This window comes from Neopelma chrysocephalum, unplaced genomic scaffold (assembly GCF_003984885.1).
Source record: "Neopelma chrysocephalum unplaced genomic scaffold, ASM398488v2 Primary Assembly neopelma1_299, whole genome shotgun sequence".
Lineage (NCBI taxonomy): Eukaryota > Metazoa > Chordata > Aves > Passeriformes > Pipridae > Neopelma > Neopelma chrysocephalum.
This window is the reverse complement of record NW_020897961.1, coordinates 2361510-2379766: the sequence shown is the minus strand read 5'-3', so window position 1 is coordinate 2379766 and position 18257 is coordinate 2361510. Positions and strand designations below refer to the sequence as shown.

The window sequence follows — 18257 nt, the reverse complement described above, 5'->3', positions numbered from 1 at the left end:
GGGATCCCGGGGAGGGGAGCTCAGACATAGTTCCTCTTGTCGTAGCTGGTGACGGCAGAGCGCGGGGCAGAGTAGGCCACCTTGCTCGTGGGGTACCTGTCCTCTTTGGGGGGGCAGGAGCAGCAGAGCAGGGCCCCCCCCCAGCAGCAGGAGCGTGGAGGCCGCCCAGCCCACGTAGAGCGAGGTGCCCAGCTCCCGCTTCTGCGCGTCGGGCACCAGCGGGTTGTAGAAATCCCGGATGATGGTGTTGGCCGACCAGCACACGGGGATGAGGGTCATGATGCCGGAGAGCAGGAAGATGACGCCGGAGACGATGGTGATCTTGGCCTTGGTGCTCTCATCCTCCACGCAGCGGGTGCACTGGGCGCCCACGATGGCCACCATCAAGCCTATGACAGCCAGGACGATGGACACCACCAGGAGGGCGCGGGCGGCCTGCAGGTCCTGCTGCAGCGCCAGCATGGAGTCGTAGATCTTGCACTGCATCTGCCCCGTGCTCTGCACCACGCAGGTCATCCACAGCCCTTCCCAGTACACCTGGGCCGTCACGATGTTGCTGTTGATGAAGGCCGACACCCTCCACATGGGCAACGCGCAACAGATGATGCTGCACAACCACCCCAGCACCGACAAGGCCACGCCGCCGATCTCCAGCCCCATGGACATGGTGGACGGTTCAGTGTCACGCTCCAAGCGATGGCAAAGAAGAACCCACGGACCAAATCCGTCGCCGTCACCCGCCGCCGCTCGCAGCCCGTGGGGATCGGCTTTCACCTGTGCGCAGCGGCATTTATACGGCCGGCCCGGGGTGGGGTTTCAGTGCTGCCTGCTGGACGCTCCTCTGCGCTCCTCCGTCACCGTCACCTGCGTCCCACACCCTCCCCTTTGTTTGCAGAGATGGCGACGAGTAACCAGAGAAGGGCGGGAGGAGGAGAAACGCCACCTGCCACGGCCATCCCCTTGGTTTCGGGCGGTAGGTATCGGGAAACACAACCACCAGACTCATTCTGACTCTCCAACCCCCTTTCTGGGGACGTGGAAATGCCAAGGGCTCACCTTTCCTCCCTGGAGGTACTGGCGGGTCAGGGTTTGGCTGATTTCTGGAGCGTGTTATCAGTGCTCACGTTTAACTGGGGTTCGGTGAGCACCGTGCAAAGTGCATCACCGCGCAAAGTGCAACCCCTTGGCTGTGCCGTGAGGTTTGTGTCCCCGTTCCAGGGGACCCACGGGTGCTCCTGGCCTGGCAGGAACCGTGGGAGCAGGTTCTACCCCTGCCCAGCCCCCTCCTGCTCCCACCATGCAGGGCCGGGAGCACTCTGAGGGATACTCTGACTGACTGATAATGATCTTTACTCATCCTGCACAAGTCTCGTGGCCTTGAAGGAAGCAGATAATGCACGTAACCACCCCGGCAGCGTCACCCCGACAACCCGAGCTAGCAGTGGCAAAAGAAAAAATATCCCAAGGCATGAGCAATCCCCTCAGACGTGTCAGCCACAGCCCCATGGCTGTGGGGTGCTTGTGTCCCCCCTCAATCTTTGCATGCTGGGGGTAATGCCAGTGTTTCCAGCCCCCCCTCTGCCCAGGAATGTGGTTACTGGACACGGACTTGCTCCTACCTGTTCCCTGCCTGCTCCAAAAATCTCCTCTGCAACTTATTAACTACTCAAGAGCGCGGTGGGATGCTGGCAGCTGGCGCCGTGGAGGGAGCCCTGGGAGGGGGGTGGGAGCCCTGTAACTGCCTGGCTGTATCCCCACAGCACCGTGACACCCCCACAGCCAGGGGGGCCAGATTTGGGTGTCCCACAGCATCCCAATACCCTCTATCTGGGGGGTCACCATCTGTTGATCTGCAGCACACTGAACCCCCACAACCAGTGGGGCCACCCCACAGCACCCTGACACCCCATATCTGTCTGGGCCAGCTGTTGTCAGCCCCTGTCACCCAAGCACCCTGTACCCATCCAGGTTGGCCTCCAGCCCCTTGCAGCCCCCTGTGTCTGACTTTGACCACCCCGTGATACCCCAATACCCCATATCCAGCCAGATTAGCCTCTGGGAAACCATGGCATCCCCAAAATCCCCAGTATCTGGCTAGGTGAGCTTCTGCCACCCCACTGTACCCTGATCACCCCCCCAAGGGGACCCCAAGTCCCCACAGACAGTTGGGGGGGTACCCAGGGGTGACCCCATATGTGCTGCTGGGAGGGAGCCCATGCAAGCAGCACCTCAGGGCTTTGTGCCCTCATTGCTGGGGGTGCTGGGGGTCCTGGTCCTTGGGGGACCCAGTCCATGACCCAGTGCTGCTGGCAGGTGATGGTGGGCACAGGAGGGTGCCAGTGGCAAAAAAGGGGGTCGGGGCTGTTTGAGGGCCCCCCAGGTGTGCAGGCAGGGGTGTGGCAGCGGCCCCGGGGTGCAGGTGTGCGCAGGGGCACACACAGACACACAGACACAGACACACACACCCCCTCTGCCGGCAGAGACACCCCCACACGCAGCCACACACAGACTCACAGACACACAGAGACTCACGGACAGACAGACACACACAGACTCACAGAGACTCACAGTCAGACTCACAGACACAGAGACTGACAGACACACAGACTCACAGCCACACAGACACACAGCCAGACTCACAGGGAGACTCACACAGGCACACACACAGCTGCAACGAAGATGGACACACAGCCAGGCTCACACAAACACACAGCCAGGCTCACACAAACACACAGACTCACAGCCAAACTCAGACACACACACACAGACACACCCAGACACACACATACACAGAGACTCACACAGAGACTCACAGACACGTGGACAAACTCGCACACAGACACACAAACACAGGGACACTGTGACAGAGGTGAACAGGCACACGCTGGCAGTGCAGGTGCTCACACCCTCCCAGCACACACACGGCTGCAGACACACCAGCACATGCACCCACAGCCACACAGACACACGGCTGCAGGGCTCTGGGGCAGAGGGTACCCCAGGCAGGGCTGTGGGGTGAGGGGGTACCCCAGGCAGGGCTGTGGGGTGGGGGGGTACCCCAGGCAGGGCTGTGAGGGTGCCCCAGGCAGGGCTGTGGGGCGGGGGTACCCCAGGCAGGGTTCTGGGGTGCAAATGTACCCCAGGCAGGGCTCTAGGACAGGGTTATACCACAGGCAGGGCTCTGGGGCAGGGTTTTATCCCAGGCAGGGCTCTGGGGCAGGGTTATATCACAGGCAGGGTTGTGAGACTCAGGAGTAGGGGCAGGGTTCTATCACAGGCAGGTCTGTGGGGAAGTGGGGATGCTCCATACAAGGGCATGGGGCAAGGGGGATACCCCAGGTAGAGGTGTGGGGTGGGGGGGATACTCTGTGTAGGGATGTGGGGCAGGGGAGGTACCTCCTACAGGGGTGTGGGGCAATGGGGTCATCCCAGGTAAGGCTGTGGTGCAGGGGGAGAGGTGGATACTCCAGGCAGGTATGTGGGGCAGTGCGGATACCCCTGGGGTAGGAGCTGCTGGGGCAGAGTGGGGTGGGATGAGGCAGCAAAGCACCGCAGCCCCCGACCCTGCAATCAGCCCCACGCGCCGCGTTTTCACACTTTGTCATCCCAAATTGCCAAAGTACAGGCTCTGTCCAGTGTTGTGTCTGCCTGGGGCAGCCACTGACACCTGACTCAGGGTGGGGGAAGGGGAAAATCACCGGGGTTTCAGGGTTCCGGCCACCTCTGGCAGGACACATTCTTGTGGTGAGGAAACTGGATCAATAGTGTTTACCGAAGAGCTGAACGGAGCCAGTGTGCTTGTGGGGCACACCCATCCCTCTTGCTGCATCCCCCTCCCTGTCCCCCGCAGCTGGGGAGGGATGGGGAGTATCCAAGTGCCCCGGGATGAGGACAAAGCGGGGTGGCTACATTTGTGGTCACACAACGGTGACGGTTTGCCCGCTGACGCCAAATGAAGGTCAGACCCCGAAGGTCAGACCCCAAAGATCATGGGAGCATCACCAGATTAGTGGCTCACACTGCGGGAAGGACACCTGGGTGGGCGGGAAGGATGGGGGACGGGGGGTCACCCAGTGCAGCATCCCCTTCCTGCCATGCACCCAGCACCCATCATCGCAGGGGTGAGCAAGAGGTGACGGCAGCAACAGCCCCGGGTGCCTCGGGGCCGCGTCCCACTCACGTGCGCGGCAGCCGGCGCAGGATTTGGGGTGTTTCCCCTCCGCTGCGGTCGGGAGTGCCGCGCGTTCCCCCCCCGGGCGAGCGGGGCCGGGGCGGTAAGTGCTGCCTCGGCCGCTTATATTTCAGGCGCGGGGCTGTTGGCTCGGTGCTGACCAGGGCACACAGGCAACCCATTGTTGGAACCCCTCCGACGCGGCGGCGAGCAGGTAAAGGCGGCTCCGAGCATCAATGGCAGCTCTGTCTGCCGGCGGGGCGGGGAGGGAGGTGCCGGCACACGGGAGGCTGGGGGGCACCGGCCAGCGGGATGTGGCAGGGGGCTCGCCCGGGGGATGCTGGGCCGTGCTGGGATCGGCTTTGCCACAGCATCCCCTTCCTGCGAGCATCGCCTGCTAGGAGACTCCCATTGCACCGCCCGCATCCTCCTTCCTGACCCGTGGTCATCATCTCCCCCATCCCTTCGCCAACTACCTCGGCAGCACTTGGGGGTGTTTTACGTGTCGGGAGCCACTTGTTGCTCAGAAATTGGACAGAGCTTTGACTTCTGGAGTGACTTCAGGGCGAAGGTCCCGTTTCTGCCCGCAGGGACCCCGCAGGTCCCGGCACACGGCTCTTCTCCCGCTGAGCCGATAAGGCTTTGCTTTCCCATAGTGAGAAACAACCTGACTGTGCACATTTGAGCTGGTCAGGGGGGTGGGTTATGTCGGGCAAGGATGTTTTTAGGGAACATTCAGTCTCTGGGCTGCTGGTAACTAATCCCTGGCCGCCTGCTCCATGTGGGCTGAGCGGGAGGGCTGGTGGCCATACCTCGCTCGGCAGATGTGAAGCCAGAGATCCCGGTGGATTGTCTCTTGCTGGCAACTGTCACCTGCCTTTTTGGGACCTTAAAGTAGCTGGGGTGGGAGGTCCATGTGCTGGGGAATGAGGGTCTCTTGGCTCAGTGCAGGGCTGAGCTGGTGCCAGCTGTGTGTGAGGTGGGACTGTCACTTGTGTCCTTGGTGGCCCTTTCTGGCAGGAGATTTGTGCCCCGAGCCTTCTTCCTGCAGGGTGTCCTCTGCCCTGAGCAAGGTCAGGGTGGTGTAGCCTCTGCTGTGCACCCGGTGGTGCCTGGCATCGTGGTGACACTGGGTTTAATGCCACCTCCCTGCCTGGAGATGGCCTAACTACCCAGGGGGCCCTCAAGGCACTGCAGTGTGTCCCCACGCTGGTGAAGCCAGAGCAGGCATTGGAGGGTGTCTCCTGATGGACATGCCCAGGCAGGAGCTCTGCCTTCATTGACCCCTTTAGCGTGGTGGAGCAGGGACAGGAGCTCAGGCTCCCCCATCCTGCAAATCCTGCTGGATTTGGGGCAGGGCATCCGCACCTAGCTGGGTGCTGGGGTGGGTGCTGGGTGGCCAAAGTTCAGGATGGGTTGAACACCCTGTTTTGGGGTGGAGGAGCTCCCTGCTGGGTAGGTGGGCTGTAGTCCCACCAGGATGTATGCCTGTGCCATGGCACTGGGACAAAGCCAGGGACTGGGATTCTGCAAGATGCTTTGGGAGTGGGCATGGAGACACAGCCATGGGGCCAGTGCTCATGTGGGGCTGTTGTCCATGGGGTGGTGGTCCTGGATGGCACATGCTGAGGCGCTCGGTGGTCCCACCTGTGCTGCACCACCATCCTCAGGCTCTGTGGGCACTGGGGGTGGCTCTTGCTCCTCCACTCTGTGCCAAGCCAGTGTCCGTGAGTCCTGCTGGCTGCCAGTGGTGGGGACACAAGGCTGGTGCTGCTGGGCGGGCAGGCACGTCACTGGGAGATGTGGGGAAGGACACAGGGGCTGTCCCTGGATGGCATCCACCAGCTGGAATTATGTCACGTTCCGGCATTAATTACAGTAATTGGCTGTGGGAGGCCGTGCTGGCGCCGGCTCTGGCTCGAGGGGGAATGTGAGCAGCTCAGGTGTTTGATGTTCTGCGCGTGGAGGAGTCCTTGTCCTCACTTTGTCATTTGTCCCCAGCCCACAGACACATCCCCACGTGCCTGCGGGGACACGGCCCATGCCAGGCACACACACACACGTGGGCGTGTCCCTCTCTCCAGCCCCAAATTACGTGGTGGTTACAGCACCCGGCTGGGAGGTGAAAGCCTCAGGCAGAGTCTGGCCCCGGCGGGGATGCTCTGGAACCTCGTAAATTAAAGGGAGCCCTTGACCACAAGGCTCTGGCCCGGGGGTGGCCACACTGGTATGTGAGTAATGTGGGCACTCCAGCAGGACAGAGGGATGGATGGAGGCTGGGCGGCTCCTCTGGCACAGGTCAGGCAGGACCCTGACTCGTCCCCACAGGTTGGAGTCTGCAGCAAGACCTGGATGTCCCCAGACATCCTCCTGGCACTGCAGTGCATGGACCACCTGGCTTTTCCCACCACACTGGGACACGATGCCCGGGGACATCCCGTGCAGCTCTAGAACCCATCACACCGAGCAATTAGCACAAGGGATTGGATCATCTCAGTAACCCCGGTGCTCAGGAAAACTAAGATTATCTCAGTGCCTCTTATCTTTCCTAGGGGCCCAGGATTAAGCTGGGGTGATGAAACAGTGCAATGTCCGTCTGTCTGTCCTTGCTTGCCGTCTGTTGAGCACCTGTGCAGGTGCTGGAGGGGCTTCCAGAGGGAGTAGGGAGGGGACATGTGTGGGAGTCATGGATTAAAAAAGAGGAGAGGTCAGGCAGTGCCCAAAGCATCAGCATCAGTATTGGCATTGGTGTTGGCATTGGTTTTGGCATTGGTGTTGGCATCGGGATCAGTGTGTATGGCACTGGGACACCTTGAGGCCACCTCTGCCTCCCACAGCCCCAAGCCACCAAGCCCCAATCTGCCAAGCAGGCAGCAGGACACGGGCAGACCTGGGGCTGAGGGCAGACCTGGGGCTGAGGGCAGCCCTGTGAACACTGGCTGGTGGTGAAGCACAAGGTGAGGTGGGTTTGGGGTCTGCCCCCCATTTTGCCCCGGGCAGTGCCGTCTCTCCTCCTTGGGGAACCAACAGCTGCTCCAACCGGTTTGTGGGTCTGGGCGGTGACACCTCCTGCCCGAGGCCTGATGGAGGGCTGGGAAGTGCTGGTATGGATGCCAAGGAGCAAACAAGAGCCGCTTGTGTCCTGCTGGGCATGGAGCCCGGCAGCGGGGGGGACGGTGTGCTGCTCTCCCGGCACGGGGCCGTGGGGGGCCACAGACTGGGCTGCTGCTGGAGCAGTGACCATGAGCTGGGGGCAAACTGAGGCACGAAAACATGGAGGAACCCATCCAGGTGATGGAACAGAAGGTACTGGCAGTGATGGCAGAGACATCCCGGTGCCTGGACACCGGCTCTTCCCCTTCAGCATCCCAGGCTGAGCCCCAGCGCTGCCCTTGGCACTGCCTACCCACAGACAGCAGTGGGACGCACTCCTGCACCTGGGTGGCCTGATCCCGGTCCCCTGCGTCCTCCTCCGTGGGAGCAACCGGGATATTAAGTGTCAGCGCTGGAGGGAGAAATACAAGAGGAGGAATCCCGGGAAACTGGTTTTACCCCTCCGTCCGGTGCCGGCGGCAGGACGGCGGCTGTGGCGGCGCTCCTCCCTCGGCAAAGGCATATAATGCCTGCCATGGTCCCGGGAGCCGGCACTGCACGGCGGGAGGCGGGCAGGGGTGCCGGGAGCAAGCCATGGCCTCCATGGGCATGCAGGTGCTGGGCATCGCCCTCTCCGTCATCGGCTGGTTGGCCTCCATCCTCTGCTGCGCGCTGCCCATGTGGCGGGAGACGGCCTTCGTGGGGAACAACATCGTGGTGGCCCAGATCATCTGGGAAGGGCTGTGGATGAGCTGCGTGGTGCAGAGCACGGGGCAGATGCAGTGCAAGGTCTACGACTCGCTGCTGGGCCTGCCCCAGGACCTGCAAGCCGCCCGTGCCATGGTGGTGGTGGCCATCGTCCTGGCCATCCTGGGCACCCTGCTTGCCGTTGCCGGCGGCAAGTGCACCAACTGCGTGGAGGACGACACCGCCAAAGCCAGGGTCATGATTCTCTCAGGCATCATCTTCATCGTGGCCGGCGTCCTCGTCCTCGTCCCCATCTCTTGGTCAGCCAACAGCATCGTCCAGGACTTCTACAACCCGCTGGTCGCCGACTCCCAGAAGCGGGACCTGGGCTCGTCCCTCTACATTGGCTGGGCCGCCTCTGCTCTGCTGCTGCTGGGGGGGGGGATCCTGTGCTGCACCTGCCCCCCCCCGGGGGGAGAAGCCCTACTCTGCCAAGTTCACGGCCGCCCGTTCGCTGCCAGCCAGCAACTACGTGTAGGAGCCGCCGCTCCCGCCTGGACCCCCCGGCCACCGCAGGGAGCTGGGACCTCCCGGACCCTCGACCCGCCCCCCCGGCCGGGCTGGGGCTGGCCGGGCGCCGGGGCAGTGCGAGGGAGGGCAGACAGAGCTGCCTTTGTTCTGCCTGGATTGGAGCCGGTTCTTTAATCTCGGTTGAGACAGGGAACAAGGAGATCCTGTCCTGGCTGCCCGCGGCGGGGGTCCTGTTCCCCCCCTCCCGGAGCATCCAGCGGAGGCATCTTCTCTGAGACGGCACCCGATCCCCCCCTCGAGCATCTCCTGGCTCTCGGTATCGGGGTGTGCCATGTGGTGACAGAGTTCCCAGAGCCCGTCCCTCGGGTGGCACGGGGCTCTCACCGGGTGAAGCTCCCTGGGATTGTCAGTCCCTCGGGCTGGGTGACGGTGTCGGTGCTGGTGGGGACAGCGAACTTGTCCCACGTGGTCATGGGGACGTGGTGGCTCTGCGGACCCTGGCAGGGTGTCGAGGGTTATCAGGGGCTTTCACCTGCCTGTACCCTAAATTTTGACTATGACCTACTTTCGGGGCTCGGAGTGGCCGTACAGAGTGTGATTTCTCGCGGCAGCTCCCCAGGGCGGGGGCATCATTATCCTGGGAGTGGGAAGGCAGCAGCCGGGCTGGGAGAACCGGTCGGGGAGGCGGGAGCCGAGCGGGGCCGTGCACCCGCATGGAGGGGGGCGCCTCTCGGACCCGACCCCATCCATCGCCCCGCTCGACATCCCCCGAGCGGGGTGCCCGGGGGCGGGAGAGGGTGGCTCTCGGTCCCCCTCGCTGTGCTGCCGTCCGGCCCCGCATCCATCCTTCCCGCATTAAACGGCAGCTGCTCAGACCCCGCTGTGCCTCTTGTTCTTTACCCTCTCCAACACCGGCTAGCGGGACAGCCCGGTGCTCCTGTGCCGCGGATCCCCATTCTTTTGAGATCCCCCAAATCTTCTCTCCGGAGCTTCCTGCGACCCCCGCCCACCCTGTTCCAACCCTGGCATTCCCCGCCTCTCCCTCCCCGGGCCACCCCGGGGGTGACAGCGGGTGTCTCCATGGCACAGTGCCTTGGTGGCGCCAGGGCTGTCCCACGCCTGTGTGACCTTCCCACCCGAGCAGGAGGAAGGCGGCGGGCGCCGGCGAGGGCGAGTCGGGGCACGCTGGCCCCGGGGCCACCCCACAACCGCGGCTGGGAGCACCCCGGGGCCGGCGTGGGCAGCGCAGGGTGCTTTGCCTATCTCGCTTCCAGCACTGCCAGTGCTCCGTGCGCTTGGGAACATCCTTTCCTCCCGCCTCGGCGGTGTGGGGGACGAGAGCTGACTCTGGCTGCCTGGCGCTGGGTGTCTCATCTGGGTCTGGGGGCTTGAGGACTCCCAGCTCTCCCATCCCTTCACTGGGAATGGTGGAAAATATTGCTGTGGCCCTGTGGTGGCAGTGGCCAGGTGGAACTGTGAGTGTGATGCTCTGGCAAACATCCCTGCTGTCCCTCAGTATCCGTGGGGGCACCGCTTTTTCCTGGGGGCCCACTGCTCATCCCTGTGTGGGTGGTCATGCACCTTGTTTTGGGTGTCTCTTGTGGCCCAGGTCCTGCTGGCTGGGAAAGGGTGCCTGGGATGGCCCCCATCATTGTTTTTGGCCCAAAGGGTCTTTCATGGCCCAAGGTCCCAGTGCTGGGTGTCCATCAGGCCACCGAGGGATGAAAGGTGCCGGGGAAGGAATGGGAACACAACGGGAAAGGAGAGGCTGGAGAAATCGAAACTGGGGTAGGAGAAATGATGGTGAAACCTCCGGCAAGTGCCGCAGGGTGTGCCGGGCACAACCGATACCCCGCTGAGCTCGGGGCCATAAAAACTCAGCCAGTCCCGGCTGCCGGGCACAGGCACCCGGGGGTGAACTCTGCTCCGTGCCGGGCTGAGCTGGTTTGGGCTGAGCCAGGGCCATGGCAGCCACGTGTGACTATGGCGGAGCTGTTTGTGTGTCTGGTGTGTGCCTATAACAGCCACTCCTCTGCCAGGGGTGATGTCTGTGGTGACCCTGTAGCCCCTCGCCAGGGTTTGCCCTGTCGGGGCTGCTCCCGGGGCCAAGAGCCGATATCACTGAAAGAGCTGCCCTCCAGAGCTGGGATTGGAGCAGAGCTGAGCTCTGACCCATTCCCAGCACTCCAGAGAGGAAATCCCCGGTCCAAAGGGCACTGCAGCAACCTGCACTCCATCCAGGAGCAGCCAGTGCTGCGGGGAGGGGGGTCTGCCTGCCCTTCCCATGCCCCCCAGCGCAATGCTCATGGCCAAAGAGGCTGAAGCACCAGCGGTGGAGCAGGGCATGGGGCGGGCACTGGGGGGTTGCTGCCACAGCAGGACATGGGGTGAGTGTGGGGTGGGGGATCTGCACTCTGGAGCATGGCAGGGCACTGTGAGCCCCCCATCCTGCTTCCCAAAAGCCGTCTCCTCCCTGACACTTGCCATGCACCAAGAAGGGGTGATGACAGAGGCTGCCCTGTGCTCTGTCAGGGGACATTGCAGGGGACAGTGTGACACACAAGGGCCCCTGCACATCGGCCTGCTCAGGGCCTGGGTCCTCAGTGGCACCTGTGTGCCCCATGCTGTCCTGCAGCAATGCTGCATGTCACTCATGTCTCCATGTCCCCATGTTGTCCTGCAGTAGTGCTCCATGTCACTCTTGTATCCATGTCACTCGTGTCCCAATGCTGTCCTGCAGCAGTCCCGTGCCACACATGTCCCCATGTCGCTTGTGTCCCTATGTTGATCTTCAGCACTGCCCCATGTCACTCATGTCCCCATATCCCTTGGGTGCCCACACTGTCCTGCAGCTGTTCCCACCCCGATGGGGAGCAGGACACAGCAGATGAAGCCCGTGCTCTCCAGCAACCCCCTGGCTTGGGGCCGTGTCCATGACAGCTGTGCCCTGTCCCCGCAGGTACTGACCATGGAAACAATGTCGAGGCAGACGAGTGCGCTGGTGACAGCCGTCGTGGGCTGGGTGGCCACTATCCTCACCTGTGCCCTGCCCATGTGGAGGGTGACAAACTGCCTCGGCTCCAACTCCATAGGGTCCCAGTCGTACTCGGATGGGCTGTGGGTGACCTGTGCCAACGACGGCACAGCGCAGTCTCAGTGCAGGTACTACAGCTCCCTGCTGGAGATCACCCCCGACCTGCAAGTTGCCCGTGTCCTGGTGGTCGCCGCCCTCATCACAACCTTCGCCGGCATCCTCATCGCCCTCGCGCGTGGAGCCTTCTCCAGCTGCATGGGCGGCGGCGGCAACAAGGGCGCGTACATCTCCGTGACAGGAGCCTTGTTCGTCGCCTCCGCCGTCCTGCTCCTCGTCGCCGTCTCCTGGACTACCAGCAACATCGTCAACAACTCCTACACCCCCACGGGGCCCGAGGCCGTCAGTAGAGAGGTGGGGGCTGCCATCTACATCGGCTTCATCGCCACTGCCCTCTTGCTCGCCGGTGGGATTGCCCTGTCCCGCTTGGGAACCCAATACCCGCAGGATTCCTACGCCAAGAATTACAGAGGGGTGAAAACCTGCGATTCAACAGGCTACCCCATGAAGGACTACGTGTGAGCCCTTGTGCCCAGGTGCCAGACCAAGAGAGAGCACCACTGTCCCTGCCCTGCCTCCCTGTGCCACCCCATCCCCACCCCATCCCCATCCCTGTCCCATCTCCATCCCCATCCCTGTCCCATCCCCATCTCCATCCCTATCCCTATCCCCATCCCCATTCCCATGCTGGCTGCACCCCAGCATGATCCTCCAACATGTGCCCTTCCCCAGAGCAGGGACTATAAATAACCTGGTGCCACCGAGGCTGCCTGGGCTCATTCTGAACGGCGCGGTGTGGGGAGGAGGGTGATATATCCTGGGGGTGCTGTGCCCTGCCAGCCTGATGCCAGGTCAAGGCTGCTGCCTCAGTGCCTGGCATGTCCCCATGTCCTCATGGGGAAGCAGCAGGAGCCAGCCAGGGTGCTCCTGGGGTATCCCTCAGCAGGGAAACTGAGGCAGGGAGAGGATGCTGAGAGCTAAGAGGGGCACAAGGGGGGACACCAGGTCCTCTGAGCCTCCAGAGAAAGGCCCAATCCCCACTCCCAGCCTCCTGGCCACCCACCCCAGAGGGTCCACAGCCCCATTGCTCCAGGAACAACACACAGCAGGCAGACAGCGGAGACGGGGATTTATTGAACAGCCAAGTGCAGGGCTGGGGACAGCCACGACCCCCAACTGCCCAGGGGACAGTGCTGGGGACAAACGGGGGGAGAGGGTGGTAGGGCAGCTACCCATGATGGGCACAGGGACCCCAAGACCTGGGGGGACAATGTGGAAGGATGGCAGGAGTCACGGGGAGGGTGAGTGTTGGAGATATAGGATACTCTGAGTGGGGGACAGGGACAGACACAGCCACTGCCTCCCACCTGGGAAACACTCCCAAGGGGAAAGAAGTAACCTGTTCCCAAGGACCATGGGAACAGGATGAGCAGGAACAGGTCTGGGGGAGGAGAAAAGGGAAAAAACCCTCAAATATTCCAGCAAGAGATTTGGGTAAAGAACTTCCCAAGGGATCAGTGGAGAAGGAATTGTGTAGGTAGCACAGCAAGGGGCTGGGGGAACAGGCTGGGCAGGCAGTGCTGGGTGACTCCTGGGTGGGGAGCAGCCACCAGCTCCCCAAGTTCCTTCCAAACTCATTTCCCACACAGACCATTAACTACAAAGCTCTGGGAAAATGAGAGATTTCAGCAGCTGCTGTGGGATGAAAGGTGGATGTGGTGCTTGGAAGCCTTTCCAGCTGGGTGTCACCTTGGCACTGCTGCTCCTGCTCTGGATGTGGAGGTCTCCTGCACCTCAGTGTGCACTGGGTTAACCCCTGGGGAGGATGAGGATGGGAGGCTGCAGGACACAGTGATGGGGACGCACCTCCAGCACTTCCCAGGTAAAGCCCAGGGGGGTGGGAGTGGAAGATGAAGAAGGATCCAGATTTTGACCATGAGCACCAAAGTGGGCACAGTGAGAAGACATCCTGGACAGGAGATGGCTCTGAACAGCCATGTGGGTCTGCAAAATGTCATGGTGAGGGTTGAGGTGTTGGGGACAATACTTGAATGTCAGAGCTAATGGTGGTGCCCGGGAGACCCTGGTGAGACCAGAAGAGCCTCCCCATGCTGAGGCCCAGACCTCGGGAGAAGGACATAGGGAAGGGAATGGGGACACGCCCAAAATGTTGTCCCCCCCCAGCAGCTGCCCTACTCCAGGGAGGGGGTCACTGGGATGAGTTTTATACAGGGGGCCAAGTGCTTATCCCTCTCCAGAGCTGTGCCAGCTCAGTCCTCCTCGAGGCGGGGCACAGGGCATTTCTGGTAGAGGTAGACCACTCCAGAGATGTAGCCGGTGCCCCGGGTGCTCTCCTCCTCCGAGGTGGCCCTCTCCCAGTGCTCCACCTCCTGGGCCAGCAGCTTCTGCCAAGCTCCACAGCGCTCCAGCTTCCCCAGCTCTGCCTCCAGCTCCCGCTTGTACCGCAGGTTCGAGGGGTTGCTCCTCGTCGTCAGGCACAGGAAGCCTCCTGTGGGACAGGGTACGGGTGACACTGACACTGGGTGTCCCTCCCTGGGGGTGGCAGCCCCTCGGAAAGGGTGGGGGGCAAGGGGAGGCAGTGAGAGCCTGCCAGGAATCAGTGGGCAGGGGACAGGCAGGACAGAGGGCAGGGGACAGGCAGGGCAGGGGACAGGCAGGGCAGGGGACGGGCAGGGCACTGGGCAGGGAATGGGCAGGGCAGGAGGGCAGTGGGCAAGGGATATACTGTCCAGTGGGCAGGGGATGGGCAAGGGACAGGCAGGACAGTAGGCAGGGGATGGGCAGGGCACGGGCAGGGCACAGACAGGGCATGGGCAGGGCAGGATGGCAGTGGGCAGGGGATGGGCAGGACAGCGGGCAGAACACGGGAAGGTCAGGAAGGCAGTGGGCACGGGGCGGGCAGGACGTCACGCCTGAGCACAGGCTGTCACGCACCAGCAGTGCCACCGCCACCTCCTGCCTCGTCCCATCGCCCGGACCTGCCAGCGAGCAGAGTCAGGGACCCCGGGCCATCACCATCCCTGGCCCCAGGGACAAAGCCACACCCCATCTGTGACACGGGACCAGCGCCCAGACGGAGATCCACATCCACCGGGGCTCCGTGTCCCCATCCCACCACCGCGGTCCCGCCGGGGAGGGGACACCGAGACCCCCCTTACCCGGCTTGGTGACACGCAGCAGCTCCGGCAGCACCGTGGTCGGCACCTGCCCCTCGCCCAGAGCCCCCACCACCGTCACGGCATCGTACTGCTCTGCGGGGACACGGGGGTGTCATCGAGGGGTCCTCTCGGGGCTCCCCCAGCCCAGTGCCGGCCCGTTACCTGCGGACAGGGTGTCACCGGGGGTCTCCCAGGGCTCCCTCCACCCAGTGACACCCCGCTATCTGCGGGCAGAGACACGAGGGACATCACCGAGGAGTCCTCCCGGGTCTCCCCCCGCCCGGTGCCGCCCCGTTACCTGCGGGCCCGGGCAGCGGCTCCTGGCCCAGGACACACTGCCGCAGCTCCTGGTAGAGCCCGGTGCTCCGCGCCCGCTCCAGCATCCCCGCGCTGCCGTCCACGCCGTGCAGGCAGCGGAACCCGCGGCGGTGGAGCTGCGGGGGCAGACGGGCGTTATCCCTCATCCCAATTCCATCCCATCCCATCCCACCCCGTTCCCCCCGGTACCTCCCGCGCCACGAGCCCGGTGCCACAGGCCACGTCGAGCAGCCGCGCCCCGGCGGGGGCAGCGGGGAAGGCGAAGGCGAGCGAGGCGGCGGCGAGATGCGGTGCGCGGTACTCCAGGGTCGCCACATCCTGCGGGGACACGGCGGTGAGCGCGGACAGCCCCAGCCACCTCCTCCGGTGCCCCGCTGTCCCCGCTGTCCCGGGTACCTGGTCGTAGTCGGTGGCCCAGCCGTCGTACAGCCGGAGCCGCTCGGGCAGCGCCGAGCCCCCGTGAACCGCCGCCACCCGCTCCCGCACCCCCGACGGCAGCACCATCCCGGGGCACCGGGGACACCGGGAACCGCCGCGACCCTCGGACCCGCCACCGGGGACACGCCCCCGGCACCGGGGACGCCCCTCGTGACCAGGACACGCCCCCCAACATCGGGACACGCCCCCGACACTGGGGACACGACCCCCGAAACCGGGGACACCCCTCGTGACCAGGACACGCCTCCCGCACCGGGACACGATCCCGGCACCGGGGACACGACCCCCGAAATCGGGACACGCCCCTGGCACTGGGACACGCCCCCCGCACCGGGACACGCCCCCCGCACGGGGGACACGCCCCCCGTACTGGGGACACGCCCCCCGTACTGGGGGCACGACCCCCGCTCCCCTTTGGCTCAGTGACCCAGCTCAGGACACGGCCCCAGCACCTCGGAAGTGACCAAGTGTCCTGGGATGGTGACACCAAGTGACCTGGCAAGTGACCAAGTACCCAGGGACGGTGACACAAAATGCCCTGGGGGGCGTGACACCACATGCCCACAGGGGGTGGCACCAGGAGCCCCAGGGCCACCACTGCAGTGTCCCCTGTCTCTGCTGCTCTGTCCCGTGTAGGGGTCAGTCCCCACCCTGTCACTGGCGTCCACGGTAAGGGGACAGTCCACCGGACAGGTCACCTCCCTCCCGGCCCCCTGTCCCAGCCCCGCAGGGCCTCGATGCCGCGCTGTCACCTCCGTCCCTGCACCCGCGTCTTCTTCCTGCGCTCCGACATGTCACCCAACGAGTGGGGACACCGGCCACCGACCCCTCCTGTCCCACCGCCTGTGACAGGGACATCCCAGCGCTGAGCGGCTCTCCCGGACCCCGCGGAGGGCACACCCACCACCGGGGCAGGTCCTTCCCCACGGGCTGGGGGTCATTCTGTGCTGCCCCTTGGGGACAGAGAACAGGACCGTGGACCCTCGGGGCCGGGAAGGAGGAGGAGGAGCATCTTGGCTCCGGCGGGGAGCAGGAGGTGGACTTGATCCTTATTGGGTCCCTTCCAAACTGATGAGTCCTGAGTGTATTTTCTACATGAAGTTTGGGTTTTGCTCAGGACAAGAAGCAGCCCTGAGAGCCAACACGATGCACGGGGAGGTGGGTAGGGTGTCTCCTCCACATCATCCCTCTCTGGAATGCCTGGTCCAGGTGCCCAGAACTTGTAATGCACCGAGACGCTCGTTATCTCTTGGAAGTGCCCCATGGGAGGTCACCGGGCAGTCTCCGCCGCGCTGGGAGCGACTCGTCCTCTGCTAAACCAACCTTTGGTGTCGTAGCGAGGACGTGGCATGTGAGACAAGCCACAGCTGTGCCCCATCGCCTCGGGCCGTTTCCAGCGGTGAAGGGGACGGATCCAGCCGCTAATTAATGACTGGAAGAAATTGCAGTGCCCTGATGGAGCCCCGAGGCCGCGCTGGTGGCCGCATCCCCTCCTCGCTGCGGCTCCTCCGTGGTCCCCGTGTCCCCCTCTCCCCTGCCCTCCAGGTCCCCGTGGGGCCCTGCCCGCGGCCCCGCGTGGGCTCAGCTCAGGTTAACCCCCGGGCCGGGCAGTGCTGCCCGGGGCCCTCGAGAGGGAGCCCTCCACCCGCGGGACGGACCCCGCGCCCGCCGGGCTCCGCTGTCACCCCCGGGGACACCCTCGGAGCGCTCCTGGGGGGGTGACACAGAGACGTGTGGGGCTGGGGGCGGCGAGGGGTCGGAGCCGCGAAAGGAGGGATTATCCCACCCACACCGAGGACACACGGGTGGCTCCAGGATGGGCCCCGCGTGGGGGGCTGCAGCCCTGTGACAGCTCTTGCCACCGCAAAATGCTACCCTACAGGCATTTTGTCCCCCCTGCACCCACCGGCGTGGGTCCAATCCTGCCCCTCCCACTTGCCCCCCCGGCATGGCGGTGGCCCCCGGGCCTCTAAAAACGGCTTCCACACTCCCATCATGGTTTTCACCACCCATTTACAAACCAGGGGGAGGGGGCACTGCCAGCATCCCCCTGCCCCCGGCTGTGATGCCCCAGGTGGGTCGTGCTTTCCCTGAGCCTTGACCCGCCCGGATCCAGCCCCGGATCAGCCGACGCTTTTCCAAACACCTCCTTCCCGGGGCTGGCTGGCTCTGTCAGAGCTCACAGCTGTGCAAACAGCTTCATCACCGCGGCTCTGGGCTGGCCTGGGCCCAGCTTGGACCCAGCACCGGCCAGCCGGGGTCTGGACCGGACCTGGTGCCAACACTGGGCTGTCCCCTGAGGATGGTGGGGGACAGAGATGGCAGCAGGTTGTGGCAGGTTGGAGCGTTCCCAGGGCTGGCGTGAGGCTGGACTTTGTCCTGACACGTGGCCTGCTGCTGGAGGGCTCCCCCTGGGGCACGTATGTCCTGCTCCCATGGTGCAGGTCCGTGGGGCGCTGTCCTTGTCCCCTGCCTGGGGACAGGAGTCTGGCTGTGCCTGGTGAGGTGCATCCCCCTGTCCTGCTGGGACCCTGCAGCTCAGTCCAGCTGCTCTGCTGGAGTGTCCCCATCACCCCTCAGCAGGGAGCCTGAGGCGGGGGCTGAGCACCCCGAGCCCACAGATCTCTGGTGTGACCTCGCCTGCCCTCCCTCACCAAGGAGCTGCTGCAGGGGTGGAAGGGCAGCTTAGGTGGATCCCTTGCCCTCAAACCGGCTGCTTAGCTGGGACGGGTGATGGGAAAGTCCAGAT

At 64.0% G+C, this 18257-nt stretch overlaps 4 protein-coding genes across 4 annotated transcripts; 2 read left to right on the top strand and 2 right to left on the bottom strand.

The window, feature by feature from the left end:
* Positions 1-6: 6 nt before the first annotated feature.
* On the bottom strand, positions 7-1496 carry LOC113978227 (claudin-3-like). The gene is given in 2 exon segments (XM_027704992.1): positions 7-140; positions 142-1496. Coding segments are annotated over 2 exon segments (645 nt in total). The 5' UTR covers positions 667-1496; the 3' UTR covers positions 7-20.
* A 2550-nt stretch (positions 1497-4046) lies between these two features.
* LOC113978215 (claudin-3-like) lies at positions 4047-12095 on the top strand. The gene is made up of 2 exons (XM_027704978.1): positions 4047-4385; positions 11442-12095. The coding sequence occupies exon 2, from the start codon at positions 11451-11453 to the stop codon at positions 12093-12095; it is 645 nt and encodes a 214-aa protein (XP_027560779.1). The 5' UTR covers positions 4047-4385; positions 11442-11450.
* Positions 7648-8522, top strand: CLDN4 (claudin 4). The gene is given in 2 exon segments (XM_027704991.1): positions 7648-8418; positions 8420-8522. Coding segments are annotated over 2 exon segments (630 nt in total). The 5' UTR covers positions 7648-7858; the 3' UTR covers positions 8490-8522.
* A 594-nt stretch (positions 12096-12689) lies between the features above and the next one.
* Positions 12690-15620, bottom strand: METTL27 (methyltransferase like 27). Its single transcript, XM_027704993.1, has 5 exons — positions 15467-15620; positions 15260-15388; positions 15051-15186; positions 14753-14845; positions 12690-14082 (listed from the first exon to the last, which is right to left on the bottom strand). Exons 1-5 carry the CDS (start codon positions 15572-15574, stop codon positions 13844-13846), a joined length of 705 nt encoding a protein of 234 aa, XP_027560794.1. The 5' UTR covers positions 15575-15620; the 3' UTR covers positions 12690-13843.
* Positions 15621-18257: the final 2637 nt, after the last annotated feature.